Raw genomic sequence first — 14,404 nt, forward strand, 5'->3', positions numbered from 1 at the left:
ATAGACCATTCTTCATTATGTGTATTATAGGAAATTTTAAATGCACTATATTCCTGAGATAGGGTATTTAGTGCAAAGTGCACCACAAAGGCATCTGGAAGAATAATTTTCAAATTCTTCAATTGAGCCGCAATGTCCCTGAGTTGCATGATGTGTTTCCGCGTTCCCTTGACAGTGGAAAGACGCATATTGATAAACTTCATTATCAGGGTACTTGCCAAAGATTTATTGGCATCAACAAATTGCTCATCGATGGCTGTGAGTAATGGCTTAATTTCCTCAATTTCATCGACGGGACCACGAATCTCTCTGACAATTTTGGACTTAATGAGGAATACGCCCAAGTGATTAGCTGTTGTCCATCGCTCGTATAGCGTTTTTTGTTCCTCAGTGCTTTCCGCAGTAAGCTCAGCAGGCTTCTCATTGCGAATAGCATAATCAAACCCTAATATTTCCAAATTCAATAGAACAGCGTCTTTCCACTCTTTGTGATTATCATCAGTAAGGATAGGAATATCAATGGTTATTGATTGAGTGATTGGAAGAGTGACTATAAAAGAAAATTGAAAGCTTGGTTAGAATATTTTCAAGGCACAAAATTAGAGAGAGATATTGAAGTACATAATATTACCAATGTAAAATTATGCAAAAAATAAATTCGGATGCCATAAAAATTGCCCCTGGGCTAAATTTTTACGCATAATGAATCTACCAAAAACTGAATGGTGGAAACGGAATGGGTGCGATTTTAATTTTTCCACCCTTAATGACAAAACTACAAAAACTATATGCCGATACATAATCCATGTGGGCAAATTATGATCATAGTATGGTATTTCATCCTAATTAACCCTACAAATATAACAAAATTGCATGTGGGCTAAATTTTGCCATATCACGCAGAATTAACTACAATATTCTTGCTTTGACTTTTATGTGAGTAAAACTTAATATGTAATTTTGGTAAATTAAAGATGATGTGGCTATTCTTTAATTAACCAAAGAACATAATCACATTAGCAAGAAAGCCTAATAAAAAAACAGATTAAACCAAAATATGATAGACAATCCTTAGGTATACTCCCAGGAAAGTTGGTCGAGACGAAGCTCGGTTAAAAACCAACTCCTTAGACAGAGTAGTGTCGCAAGGGGACTAGTAGCAACAAGGCTTTTAATCCAGGGCCATAGAACTAGTATTCCTCCCAAGAGACTTCCCTAATTCATGTGTTCTCATTTTTGAAGTAAAATCATTTGAGAGATCTAAAGAGTTGTAGTTTCACATATGGATAAGGCTTTGAATAAGGTAAACTACGAATTGTTTATGTACTTTATGTGCTTTAGGAACTTTATAAAACACGAGTGAAGTAATAACTGAAGAGTAAGTAATAATATGCATAATCTAACCTGAAAGTCACTAATTCACCTAAAAGGCACTAAATCATGCATAGCATATAATTCAGACCTAAAAGGCTCTAAATTTTTCTTAATGAACATGTTTTTCTATAGGCATATAATTATAACAATCAAATAATTATTGCAATAAAGACATAAATAGCATGCTCAGATTATGCATATTACTCACAAAAATACTCCACAATTAAATTGCAACACTTAATACAATTTAAACTGAAAAACATTATTAAATTAAAATTCAACTGAAAAATTAAAAACTGAATAATTATTCAAAGTTGAATAGTAATTTACTAATAGACTTAATAAAAAAAAATTCAATTGGATAATTTAATTAGAAGAAGTCCAAATACGATGAAGATATTAAACTGAATGAATTGATGTAGTCCAAATATCAATTCAGGTTTGGTCCAAAACCATAATAGGCCCAGTAAAAAAAATTGTTTTTTTTTTTTAATGATGAGCCCAAGTCTGGCCCAATTGGGCCAGACCTGGCCCATTTATCTTAAACATCATTCATCATCTTCTTCGTCTAAAGCAAGAGTAGCAGCGCAGACAGGAGACCAGCGACGCACAGCCGGAGAACAACAGCCATGGACCAGCAGCAGCCGGCGCCGCCTGTAGGAGGAGAAGACAGCAGCATCGTCGCTAGGGAATCCCAACTCCGCCGCCGCCATCGAAGCAACGCAACGCCACCGCCCACAGCTGCGATACGAACCAGCCACCGCCATCGTTTTGCCTACTGCCACGATGGATCCTTGAGGTCGTGCCTGAGGCCGTCGATTCGTCTCCATCACCGGAAAAGAAGCTCCATGTATGACGGCAACAATGGCCGTCGGTGAACTCCTAATCCGGCGAAGCAGTAGGGCGCTAAATATCCATTTTTTTTTTTAATTTCTTAATGCGGAAAAAGAAAACACCAAATTTTCAGCAACCCAGATAATTTAATTGTGAACTCAAGAATATTCACATAATCTCAATTATATAACAAAGTATATAACATATGCAAATATTTAAGCAATTAAAAAAAAAACTAGGCAGAGATTATTTATGGCGACTGATACCAACTGTTAGACTAAATATATATCACATGCATATTACTGTGTGATACAGGACCGACTAACCTCCAGCCATAGTTCTTGATACGGTTGAGCGATCCGGGCTGCTGCAGAGATAACGAGTATTTTGTCTCTCACTTGTAATGTGAGCAGTGAGAGGACTAGTGACCTTATATAACCACTGGTCATCATTGTGGTTGTATGTCTTTAGGTCTCCTAAACCCTAACTAGACTCCTAATCATAATGGTAGTCTAGCTATTAGGTTATTAGTGTTGCACCACATATCAAATACTGAATATTATCATAACTTATCCTAATATTATAATAATAGGAACGGATAAAACGTTACAATGGGCTCATGAAGCAGGATAATCTCTTGGTTGATGAGTAATACTCTGGGCAGGTTCGAGTTGCATTTTGGCTGCATTATTAAAGCAAAGCTTATATAGTGGAGTTTTAATTAGTGTGGCTAAGAGTTGAAGGCAGTTTTAATTATACGAAGCTGAGAGGTGGATTAAATAAAGCTTGGGTATGGGATGGTGATAAGATGAGATCTGCTGCATCTACAAGCTGCAACCTGGACTGCATTTTGCAGTCTATATGCTGATTTGTTTTGGGGAGTTCTTAGAAGATGGCTGCAATTGAATGGTTTTTGGGTGGTCTCATGAAAATGATAAGGGGGGGTTCTTAGCTGTGGTTTAATCCTTGGAGGGATAAGGAGGGTTCACCTTGATGGGTGAACCTTTGTGTTTGGTTGAGACCAAAGGCCAAATGACCTGGTAGTGGATATAGTTTGTAAGCGTTTTGGCCTTATGTTACCCTTTGAAAGGCTTTGATAGATTAGGCTTTGTGCCTTGTAGATTTAGGCTCTTTAGCCTTGTGGTTTGTAATTAAGGCCATTTGGCCCTTTGTCATTTATGCCATCCTTGGCCCTTGTTTTTGTAAGGCTATTGCCTCTTTTTGCTCTAGCCATATGTCACTTTTGGACCTATGGCGTCTCTTGTAAAGGCTTTGTGCCTCCTTTTGTTGTGGAAAAAAAAATAGATTGTGCCATTGAACTTTCTATCGCAGAAGATCAGAAGATCATAAAGGGAAACAATTTGTTGGTAAGTTTCTTGAATATACACAAGTTCTGATTATGAAAATGTATCGAAAGGAAGATGATGACATGTAACAGGAAACTATTAGTTTCGAGAAGCTACCATTTGAAATTGATATACTTTTGAGCAGAATTTTATCTTATATTTCAGAGTTCTTTGCTTTTTGTTAAGTCATTCATGTGAGACAAATAATTGGATACTGTTTTCTCATTCTTTATGAAGGGCGATCCTTGCTAATTCTTTTTCTTCTTTTGCTGATAACCAAGTAGATACCAATCCTAGTGTGGAGGAAGATGAACAGCTCGCCAAGGCTCTTCAGGAATGTTTAAATGTGGGATCTCCACCAGAGTATAATGATTATGGAAATTTCTTTTCCGCATATCCATACTTCGATCTACCTGGGTATAGGATCTGTGCTGATTGCAATGCTGAAATTGGTCGTGAACGGTTTTTGTGCTGCATTGGAGTTTTGTGGTATCCGAAATGCTTCCGATGCCATGTTTGCAATCTTCCAATTGCTGACCACGAGGCTCGATATCATGAATTGAATAAACATATTAACTGTTTGAATTTCGTAATTGAAGTTTCAAGCACATTCCTAGTTTAATTTGTTTACCTTTCTAGTTTAAGAAGATTCCATTAAGGAATGTGTTTATAAGCAGAAGAGGAGGGGAGTTGGGTCCAGATTTTAGCCCCAAAATGCTGGTCAAATCATTAACTTCACAACAGATAGTTCGAATCTATCACTTGTTCCGTCAAGACAAATTTGATGATCCTAGCGGTGATGTAAGTCCTGCCTTAAAAATCTCTATCTTGCTGGTGTTAGGTGACTAAGCCATTTGCAGATTCTTAGTCCTGCAGATGAATATAATTTGCGGCTTCGAATTATAAACGCGCTGCATCCAAATATAGTTGCTACTTATTCGGGAAGGTGTCTTATCAAAATTTTTTTATCTGTTTATGGGATTAGTATGCTGTCTATTGAGGTTTTTATGATTGCTATATATTTTCTTTCTCCCATTTGCAGTGCTCAAGTATTTCTGCGTGTATGTGGAGAACTTTAATTTCTATCACCTGATTTAAGACTTTCTTTGAGTTCAGTGTCTTTTAGGTGTTTTGCTTCTTTCCACATCTTTATGATCTCATCTTTTTTTAAATTATTATATTTACGTACTGTGTTTAATTACATTCTAGGGTCTAAATATCTTTCGATTTGCTAACCGGATTCCCCTTCTATTCGAGCAAGTAGCTAATGTTGTTACCCGAACTGCTATGAAAAGGATCAAGTAAAATTTAGAGTCTACTATTATGCCGCCACTGGGAATGGAAAGAAAGGGCAGCGAAAATCTGTTTCGGAAATTGTCAAGGTAATTATTTAAGATTTTTAACTAAGTATATATAATTGTTTGTATGTCTATATATCTAGATAAATTGTTAATGCACATGCAAATATTATTTAACATCTATAGGGTCCTCGTCAACCATATAGTAACAAATGTGGGTTCTATGTCATGGTTTATTTGAGAACTTTAATTGAGAATATGCCAGACATGGATGATAAAGATTCTGTACAAGCACTAATAAAATTTTTATCATTATTTCAATTAATTTTATAAAATTTATCATATTGTGATTATGTTGAGTACTTATATATTTACTAACTTTTGACATGTAGTTCTAACAAGTTGAGTACGACAAAACGGTTATTGATTTGGTGCGTTCTGAATGGACAGATAATGTCTCAACTTATATAGAATAGGTATGATTTTGATGATTAGAACTTTGTAAACATTTAGACTTGGTTCTTGGAAATGTTTTTTGAAGTATTATGACTTGGTTGATGATTGATATTGGTCATTATAGTATTTAGAGTTGGTAATTAGTTCTCTTGTGTATTTTGAACCTTGTGAACATTGTGTAACAACACTTGGTAATGGTGTTTTGATAAATTTTTTTTATATGATTATATTTAAAATCTAAACATGTTAAAAATAACAGTTTAAAACCGTTGTCTTTCTTATATAAGACAACGATTAAAAACTGTTATCTATTCTTCTAATTATCGAGAATACAGTAGATTTCGACAACACACAATAGACAATGGTTAAAATTTGCTGTCTTTTCTACAAAAGACAACAGTTAAAACCATTGTCTATGTGGGTGACTTTTAACAACACCGGTTTCAACAAAACTCAATAGACAACGGTTCAAAAATCGTTGTCTTTTCTAAAAAAGACAACAGTTAAAAATCGTTGTCTATGTGCGTGACTTTTAACAACACCGGTTTTAACAACACTCAATAGACAACGGTTCAAAAATTGTTGTCTATGTGCGTGACTTTTAACAACACCAGTTTCAACAACACACAATAGACAACGATTCAAAAGCCGTTGCTTTTCTAGAAAAGACAACGGTTAAAAACCGTTGTCTATGTACGTGACTTTCAACAACCCCGGTTTCAACAACACTCAATAGAAAAACCGTTGTCTTTTCTAGAAAAAACAACGGTTAAAAACTGTTGTCTATGTGCATGACTTTTAACAACACCAGATTCAGCAACACTGACTCAACAACACTGACTCAACAACAGAAATTTTACCCCTACGACAAGGTGAAAAACTGTTGTCTATGTGCATTTTTCTTGTAGTGCGTCTATCTCTCTCAATCTCATCTACACTCTTGTTGTAGTACAGATCTGGAAAGCATACCTATCTAAAGCTTAGCTAGGAGCGAAGATCAAGCATCCAAGGAACCTGGAGTTAAGTAGTTTTTCATCTCTTCCACGATATTTTTTTTTTTTTAAATTCATCCTTTTCTCACGCGGTTGAAGTATAATAATATGTACTAATTTCTGTAATATAAAGCTTAAAATTTCAGATTTCAAGCATTGTTTGATGAATTTCGTTCACAAAAGTAAAGATCTAGGTTTTAGGGTTTACATCTAACCTTCATTTTTTAAGAACCATTACAGATCTGTACTTGCTACATAGTTTAAAAGGTAAAAATTCCTTCAATTTCATCGTGAGGGCTTCTAAGTAAGATTATTGAGTAATTTATGGATTTTTGGATTGCATGCAGAATTGCAGATGGCTGGTGTCCATAAATTTGACGATATGTGGTTCAAAACTGAGGACTTGATATGATATCCACATAAGCCCAATTAAGTAAGTCTAAACCTATTCCTTAATGGAATTTAGTCAAAAATTTCATATGCGGGCATGAAGTATTTTTAAATTTACAGTTTACAAATAGATTGAAATTATTTCATGTGTCATGCATAGTTAATTCCGTTATATTGTTATCAGTTGATCAGATTGTTCTCTTAACATATTTAGGAGATGTAAAAATAAAACATAAAACAATAAGATAATTGGCACAATAATGTGATCTCGATATGATATCCACAGCAACCCAAGTAAGTTCATGTGTTTAAAAGACTTAATTCCATAATATTGTGATCAGTTAGCTTGATAATTTAGTACAATAAAAAGAATTATAATATTGCCATAAGTAAGGTTCAAAAAATATAAAAACTAAAAAAAATACAATGTAGCACAATTGTGTACATTAGCTACAATACAAAACTGCTCATTTAAATATAAATACATTTCAACATACTCCGGATCCCACAATAAAAAAGGTGAATTACCATCCACATCAACTACACACCTTCACCCTATATTTCAACTATTGTATTACATTTTGGACATACATAGAATTCCTTTTCCAGAGAATCAACTTTTTGTTACACCCCTCGAATTGGACTTGCAAGAATCATAAAACCAATCAGAAATGCCGAACTCTATACAGACAATCTTAGCGGGAACCCAGTAACCACCCCACTGATAAACAAGATAATGAAATATGTTAAAATCTAATAGACATTGTTCTTTTATTTTAATTTAAAGAAAAAAAAAAGTTTACCTCCCTCTTTTGATAAATATAAGTAATTGTACTGATAATCATTCTCTCATTTGTAGTACAAAACAAATGTATTCTTACTTATAATACAAAAAAAAAAAAAAAAAAAGTCACATAAAGGTTTTAAAACTAATTACAAAAACCCAAACTAATTAATGTGTAGAACAACTATATAGAATGATCAGAAAATTAACAATTTTTGAATGTGTATGCTAATAATTTCTTTCATATAGTTTAAATGCATTATGTTATATGCATTCTATTTTTTTTCTAAATTATGTTTATGCGAATGAAAGAACAAACTGTGTATAGGAATGAATAAAAAAAAAAGTCATCCTGAATACATTACCGTCTATTTAGTTTCTGCTAGAAATAATTATTCAAATTGAAAATTCGCACACAGGAAAATATATAGAACTCAAACAGGTATGGGAATTCGCATAGAGTACTCTGAAGCTGTATGAAGGAATAAAACAAATACGAATTGAAAAGTAAAATAGAATAGTTTTTTTTATATACACGAACAAACTAATTGAAATGAAAAAATTCAGACACTTTACAATAAGATATTAAGTTATTAACACTACTCTGTTAATACAAATATACTCATACCTCTTGGTCATTGAAGACACACTCCTTACATTTGATTGATTCGCTACCTCTCCTTTTTGGGATTTCATATGTACGCAGGCACTTAACCAAGATAGCATTGCTAGTTTTCTAATGATTGATTTCGCGTACCAGAAGGTATAGAGGTGCCATGTTTATGAAAGTTTGATACCAGAGTGCTTGTATATATATTGATATGATCTGATGAACTGATGTTTTATACATGTAAACGAAATATATACATATATTGTTATTAATGCTACTGTTCCGAATATCAAAGAGTTTGCATTGAAAACAAATAAGATCATAAATGGTGACCACTCGGATAACCAAAAGTTGTGATTGGAAAATCTAAGAGTCCGCATATTCACTCTCAAATGACGCAATATTAATGCCACCAAAACTCTGTCATTTTCACTGGGCGGGAACTTTTGCCTATTTTTATTTACTAAAAAGGTTCTGCTTTTTTTTTTTAGTAGAGGAGAGGATTTTTGCAAACTAGCACCAGTAATCCAATTGCATATGAGATACTACCAACAAAAAAACGGACATGCAATAAAGACGAAGGCAATGACAAACCTATCCAAAATCAAATTAACAAAACTTAGAGTAATTTAAACCAAAAATAGTATCTACTACCTAATATCATACAGTATTTAGATAATTGTTTTTAGAAAAGTGCAAACATTAATTTTAAGAGAAAATATTAATTTGATGCACTGTCATTGTATAGGTTGCTATACAACGACGATGAACTAAATCATGCCACTTCATTAAATGTAAAGTCAATTTTAATAAAACCCTTTTAAGTAAATTATAATATAATATAATATAATTATTTTATATTTCCAAAAATAATTATTACTCTATATTATATTCTATTAAAACGGAGTATAAACGGGCCGGGGTGGCTATATATAGTGAAGGAGGTTAAGGTGGGAGGGGAGAGAGGGTTTGTTAATTAATTATACAAACTATAATGTAGAAGGCTCAGGCATCAAGAATCATATAATTAACTTAACAATGTGCAACGCTAATATACTAAGGTTATATTATTTATAATTTCATCTTTAATTTTATTATCTAAATATATAATTAAAAAATTTAGTCACGTATTGCACATGTATTACACGCACACTGCACGGGTAATTGAGAAATTATTTACTCGTATTTAAGCAAGAATAACATTAGAAAACATAATCGATATAACACATTTCATCAATTGCACTATATAATATTCGTTGTTATAATTTATATTTGTATATCGATCCAAATATTCCTAATGTTCTATAACAAATCCATTTCGTGCAACGCATGGGATGAAAATACTAGTTAAAGAAAAGACAAAATAAAGAAAGGAGAATTGCAAATTAAAGTGAATTGATTGTTATTGATGCCGACGCAGCCTGCCATTTGATCAACGATGCCGCCACAGCCTGCTATGTTCATCGACTTCTCTCTATGCGTTTATGCTAAACCCACTGCTTCAACTCTAGATTAAGATATATAGCCGGGGTGGCTGAAGAAGGTAGCTATCTTAATGCAGAAGGTTAAGGTCGGGGGGGGGGGGGGGGGGTTGTTAAAGGATTACTGTATTTGTTTACCATTTTGAAGCAGATTAGATTAAGGTTAAAGCATGGTGGAATGGTGGACAAAGGTGGTAAGAATGGATAAAGATGGAGGGGAGAGATCGAGATTCTCAGTCCTAAGCCAACAGCTTAATTAGCTAGGTTTGATTATATTGAATTTTTTTTTTTTTTTGGTAGGGGGAGGGGGCCTAAGGCCCCAGAATTAATAAAACCTTCTAAAACTAACACAATTTGCATCACGAGCCAAAATCAGCTTCAAATCTTCTGGAGGATGATCAAGGAGAGTTGTTCCCTATGGCGATGATTGACACAGGTTGGCAAGGAAGTCGGCACACTAGTTTCCTTTCCTAAACACTTGTTTAATCACACATTTTGAGGAAGAGGACATGAGTGATGTGCAATCAGTGAGGGCTCATGAATGCACATTTTTGGCGAATTTGATTCGCTGGAGTGATAAACCAGTGGTCCTTACTATTGTGCAAGTAAGATTAGTTGGATTAGCCCACTTTTCTGTAGGTTATATATTCACTTATGCTGCTTTCTTAATTGTCTTTACAACGGGTAAATTTGGTTAATTTTAATGTGTTGTATCCGCGATAATCTCATTTCTTTCGACTGAGGGGGATCTACTTTTTTCTATTTCTACATCTAGGATAAGACTTGTATTATGGATACGATATTAATAGGACCTCAACCATTATGGCAAGGAAAAGTTTGATTTAGATGGAGAAGAAAAGGCAAAAATTGGAAATGAAACATCATTTGATTCGTCGATCCTATAAATAACTACAATTTTTTTTGTCAACCACGAGAAGTCTTGAGCATACCCTAACTGTAGGAGGCACCTTTAAACCCGTATCATACTCAGACTAATCCACATTCGCACCGGACCGGCCCTATTATTTAAAACTAAAAAAAAAAAAAAAAAAAAAAAAAAAAAACAGACCGTCTCCGGCGGAGGTGGTCTCGTTTTTTTTTTTTTTTTTTTTTTTTTTTTTTTTTTTTTTTAAGTCTTTTTAGTTTTTTTTTTCAAATAATTATTTTTTAAATTTGGGTTGATTTGTTAGAAATCTAAAAAAATCCGTAAATTGAATTAATTGCATGAAATTTGTTAGTTTAATGATTCAATTATAGTTATTTTAAGTTGAATGGCCTAATTGCATTATCATATGCAATTCAATGACCTATTTCACCTTTATTCCGTAAATAAATATATATAAAAACACTAAACTAACAAAAGGGTTTGTAACTATCTAAACTCGAATCCCGGCCCGTAGGGGAAAAAATGTGGAGGGTGATGGATTTAATTAAACTGGGTTGGACCCGAATCAATAAATCCGGATAAGAACGTAATATAAATAATATATAAATAAACGAAACGATGTCGTAAGGCCGTGAGACCGTATATTGTATTAAATGCCGTAAATTGGCTATTACAATGTTTCTCGGGACAAAGTGTATGTAATAGATGTAGAATGTAGATAGAATGCCCTTTGTTAGGACAAGGAGGGGTTTTTTATACAAGCTAAACCCCCCCCCCCCCAACCGCCTCCCCCTAAATCGGGGGGTGGTTAGATCACTACTTTGACCGGGCCCGGGTGGACCGGGTCGGGTCTGGTCCCAAGCTCGGGTGGTACCGAGCTCCCCTACTCGAGCTCGGGTAGGGTCGTGCCATCCGACCCGAGCCCCACGTAGCTCGGGTCGGGTCGGGGCACCTCCATGGTGCTCCGGGTCCGTGTTGCTCTTGGGCTCCCACGTGGTGCTTCGGGTCCGTGTTACTCTTGGGCTCCCACGTGGTGCTCCGGGTCCGTGTTGCTATACCAGGTCGGGTCGTGGGTATAATATATCCATCATGAGTTCCCCACTCTCTTCGTTGCGAGTGGAAGTCAACAAATGAGAGTATCCGTACGCCGACCCGAGCCCCCAGGTGGAAAATTCTGAGCTCCAAATTTTAGCCGAGGTGCCTTGTGCCGAGGCGTCTTGAGTCGAGGTGTCTTGGGCCGAAGTGTCCTGAGCCGAGGTGCCTTGTGCCGAGGTGAGACGTCTTGGGCCGCTCCACCTCCTTGCTCCACTCCCCCCTGAGTCGGTTTGCTCCGCGCCCCGACCTTCCTCACGCACGTGGCCCGAGCTCAAAGTAGCCGACCTTGTTCTCCCTTGGTGATGTACTAGACTTGGATGTTTTATGAATATTTTGAATGAACAATTGGCTCCTTTGCTTTGCTGATGTGATGGTTGTCACCATTTACCTGCTGTTATCTCTATTTTAATTACTTGTATTTTTTTTTTTCGGTGAGCCCCCAGCAAGCGCCGAGGTGCTCGAACTTAGGTCGTGCCGAGGTGTGAGACCTCGGCACCGGTCGAGGTTCCGAGCCTCGGTGCGTTGCCGAGGTGCAGCACGGATGGACCTCGGCATCCCGCCGAGGTCCACCTCGATGCACCTCGGCACCCTGCCGAGGTGGTGCCATGGTGCACCTCAGCAACGTGTCGAGGTGCGACCATGGTGCACCCTGGTGCTATGCCGAGGTGCGTTAGGCCCTTTTTTTTTTGTAGCCATGTGTTAGCCTCTTTAACGTAGTCCCATGAGACTACGGCACCGGGCTCTCCCGTCGGGGTTGGTACGCGAGGTCGGACCTCGTGCCCCCTTAGGGTACGTCAGCCTTCCGGACTGCGCCACCGGGCTCTTCCGTCAGGGTTGGTATGCGAGGTCGGACCTCGTGTCCCCTTAGGGTGCGCTTAACCGCTCGAGCCAAGTCCTGTCGGACCAAGCCATTGGGCTCCTCTGTCGGGGTTGGTACGCGAGGTTAGACCTCGTGCCCCCTTAGGGTGCGCGCTAGCCGCTCAGGCCGAGTCCTGTCGAACCAAGCCACCGGACTCTTCCGTCGGGGTTGGTACGCGAGGTTGGACCTCGTGCCTCCTTAGGGTGCGTTCTCCGTCGGGGTTGGTACACGAGGTCGGGCCTCGTGCCCCCTTAGGGTCTGCGGGGAGAAAACGGGTGAGCACTCGTTCCCCCTCATTTTACGTGGTTTCTTTTTTTTTTTTTTTTGAAGATAGATAAACGCAAACCCACTTCGTAACAAGGGTCCTTCTCATAACATATTTCGTAACATTCAATTTTATTCCGCTTATTGTCGTCTACAAAACAAACATTATTTGGGGGAGGGGAATGGTCCTCCTTCTAGGATAGCAATGCCGAGGTCCACCTTTCACGTGGCGGGTCTACTGGTAGAATTTCAGCAGGTGTTCCGAGTTCCAGACCTAGTATGATCTTTCCTTTGGGGGTCTTGAGCTTGTAGCTGCCCGGGCGGACCACAGCTGTTACAATGTACGGGCCCTCCCAGTTGGCAGCAAACTTTCCTCCGGCCTGGGGTTGGCTCGCCTCCCTCCTCCTGAGCACATAGTCACCCACTTGAAAATAGCGGGGTCGGACCCGCCTATCATGGTATGCTTTGGTTTGCCTCTGGTAATTTTCAGCTCCGATCGCAGCTGCTTCGCGTCTATCATCAATCAGGTGGAGGTCAGTTCAATGGTTTTCCTCGTTCGTGTCGGGGTCGTAGTCCTCCTCTCGCCGGGAAGGTATGACCACCTCCGCTGGAGCTCGGGCTTCGAAATCGTAGGCCAAGAAAAAAGGTGTCTCCCCAGTGGCCCTCCGGGGGGTGGTGCAGTAGGCCCAAAGAATGGCGTCGAGCTCCTCCACCCCACGCCCCCCTTCCCCCCCCCCCCCCCCTGCGGATTCCAGTTTCTTTTTCAAGCCACCCACTATGGTGCGGTTGGCGTTTTCCACCTGGCTGTGAGTAATGTGCCATTCTGCACAGAACCCCTCGAACTCTTGCCCCTCGAATTGGCGTCCGTTGTCGGTGATGAGTTGCATCAGGACGCCAAAACAGCACAAAATATTTTTGTACATGAAGTGTTTGCAACAGGCACTTGTTATGGTTGCCAGCGGTTCCGCCTCTACCCACTTGGTAAAGTAGTCCACTGCAACTATGAGGTACTTTCTTTTTCCCAACCCCATGGGTAGAGCTCCCACTAGGTCCACTCCCCACCTGTAGAAGGGGATGACCGAGCTGATGGGGGTGTAGCTCGTGGCGGGTTGGCCGGGGGTGACCTGGAAGTGCTGGCAGGTCTCGCAACTCCTAGCGTAGTCGGCGCACTCCTTGGCCATTTTGGGCCAAAAGTACCCCTGTATGATGGCCCTTCTGGACATAGCGAAGGCCCCCTGGTGGGCGGAGCAAGTCCCCTCGTAGATCTCCTCCATGACTAACCTAGCCTCGTCTGGGTATAGGCAGCGCAGCAAGGCACCGTTGTAGGACCTCTTGTAAAGTGTGTCCCCCATGATCACGTACGTGGGGGCTCGACGTTTCACCAGCTTGGCGTCGACCTCGTCGGGAGGTAGTGCACCTGTCTTTTTGTACTCCTTGAGGTGGTACAACCAACAAGGAGGTCGGGTCTGTACAGGTAGGAGCGGGTAGGCGTCCAAGCTCAAACTCTTGAAACCTTCAATTCGGGCTATTTTTGAAATATGCTCCGGGGCCCCTTGGGCAAGCTTGGATAACATGTCAGCATCTGTGTTCTGGTCTCGGGGTACCTGTAGGACCTCGTAATTGATCAGCTACCCCAAAAGTTTGAGCACCACGTCCCTGTACCTCCTCATTCTTTCATCACTTGCTTTAAATTCACCTGTGACCTGTCCCACCACGAGTCTAGAGTCAAATCGGA

The 14,404-nt window shown here is 38.8% G+C and overlaps 1 protein-coding gene and 1 long non-coding RNA gene across 2 annotated transcripts in view; one reads left to right on the plus strand and one right to left on the minus strand.

Annotated features, from left to right (window-relative positions):
* Window positions 1-1,926, minus strand: part of LOC109189713 — a 2,319-nt gene extending 393 nt beyond the window's left edge. The window contains exons 1-2 of the mRNA XM_019340322.1: window positions 1,902-1,926; window positions 1-550 (exon numbers count right to left, since the gene is read on the minus strand). The exon at window positions 1-550 is cut by the window's left edge and continues 248 nt beyond it. Coding sequence (XP_019195867.1) covers window positions 1-550; window positions 1,902-1,926 — 575 coding nt within the window. The remainder of the gene's footprint in view (window positions 551-1,901) is intronic.
* Window positions 1,927-10,150: 8,224 nt separating this feature from the next.
* Window positions 10,151-14,404, plus strand: LOC109189735. Its single transcript, XR_002055616.1, has 3 exons — window positions 10,151-10,236; window positions 11,080-11,082; window positions 14,395-14,404. It is a non-coding gene; the product is annotated as an uncharacterized LOC109189735 (long non-coding RNA).

The sequence above is a fragment of the Ipomoea nil genome, unplaced genomic scaffold (genome assembly GCF_001879475.1).
Source record: "Ipomoea nil cultivar Tokyo-kokei standard unplaced genomic scaffold, Asagao_1.1 scaffold1562, whole genome shotgun sequence".
NCBI lineage: Eukaryota > Viridiplantae > Streptophyta > Magnoliopsida > Solanales > Convolvulaceae > Ipomoea > Ipomoea nil.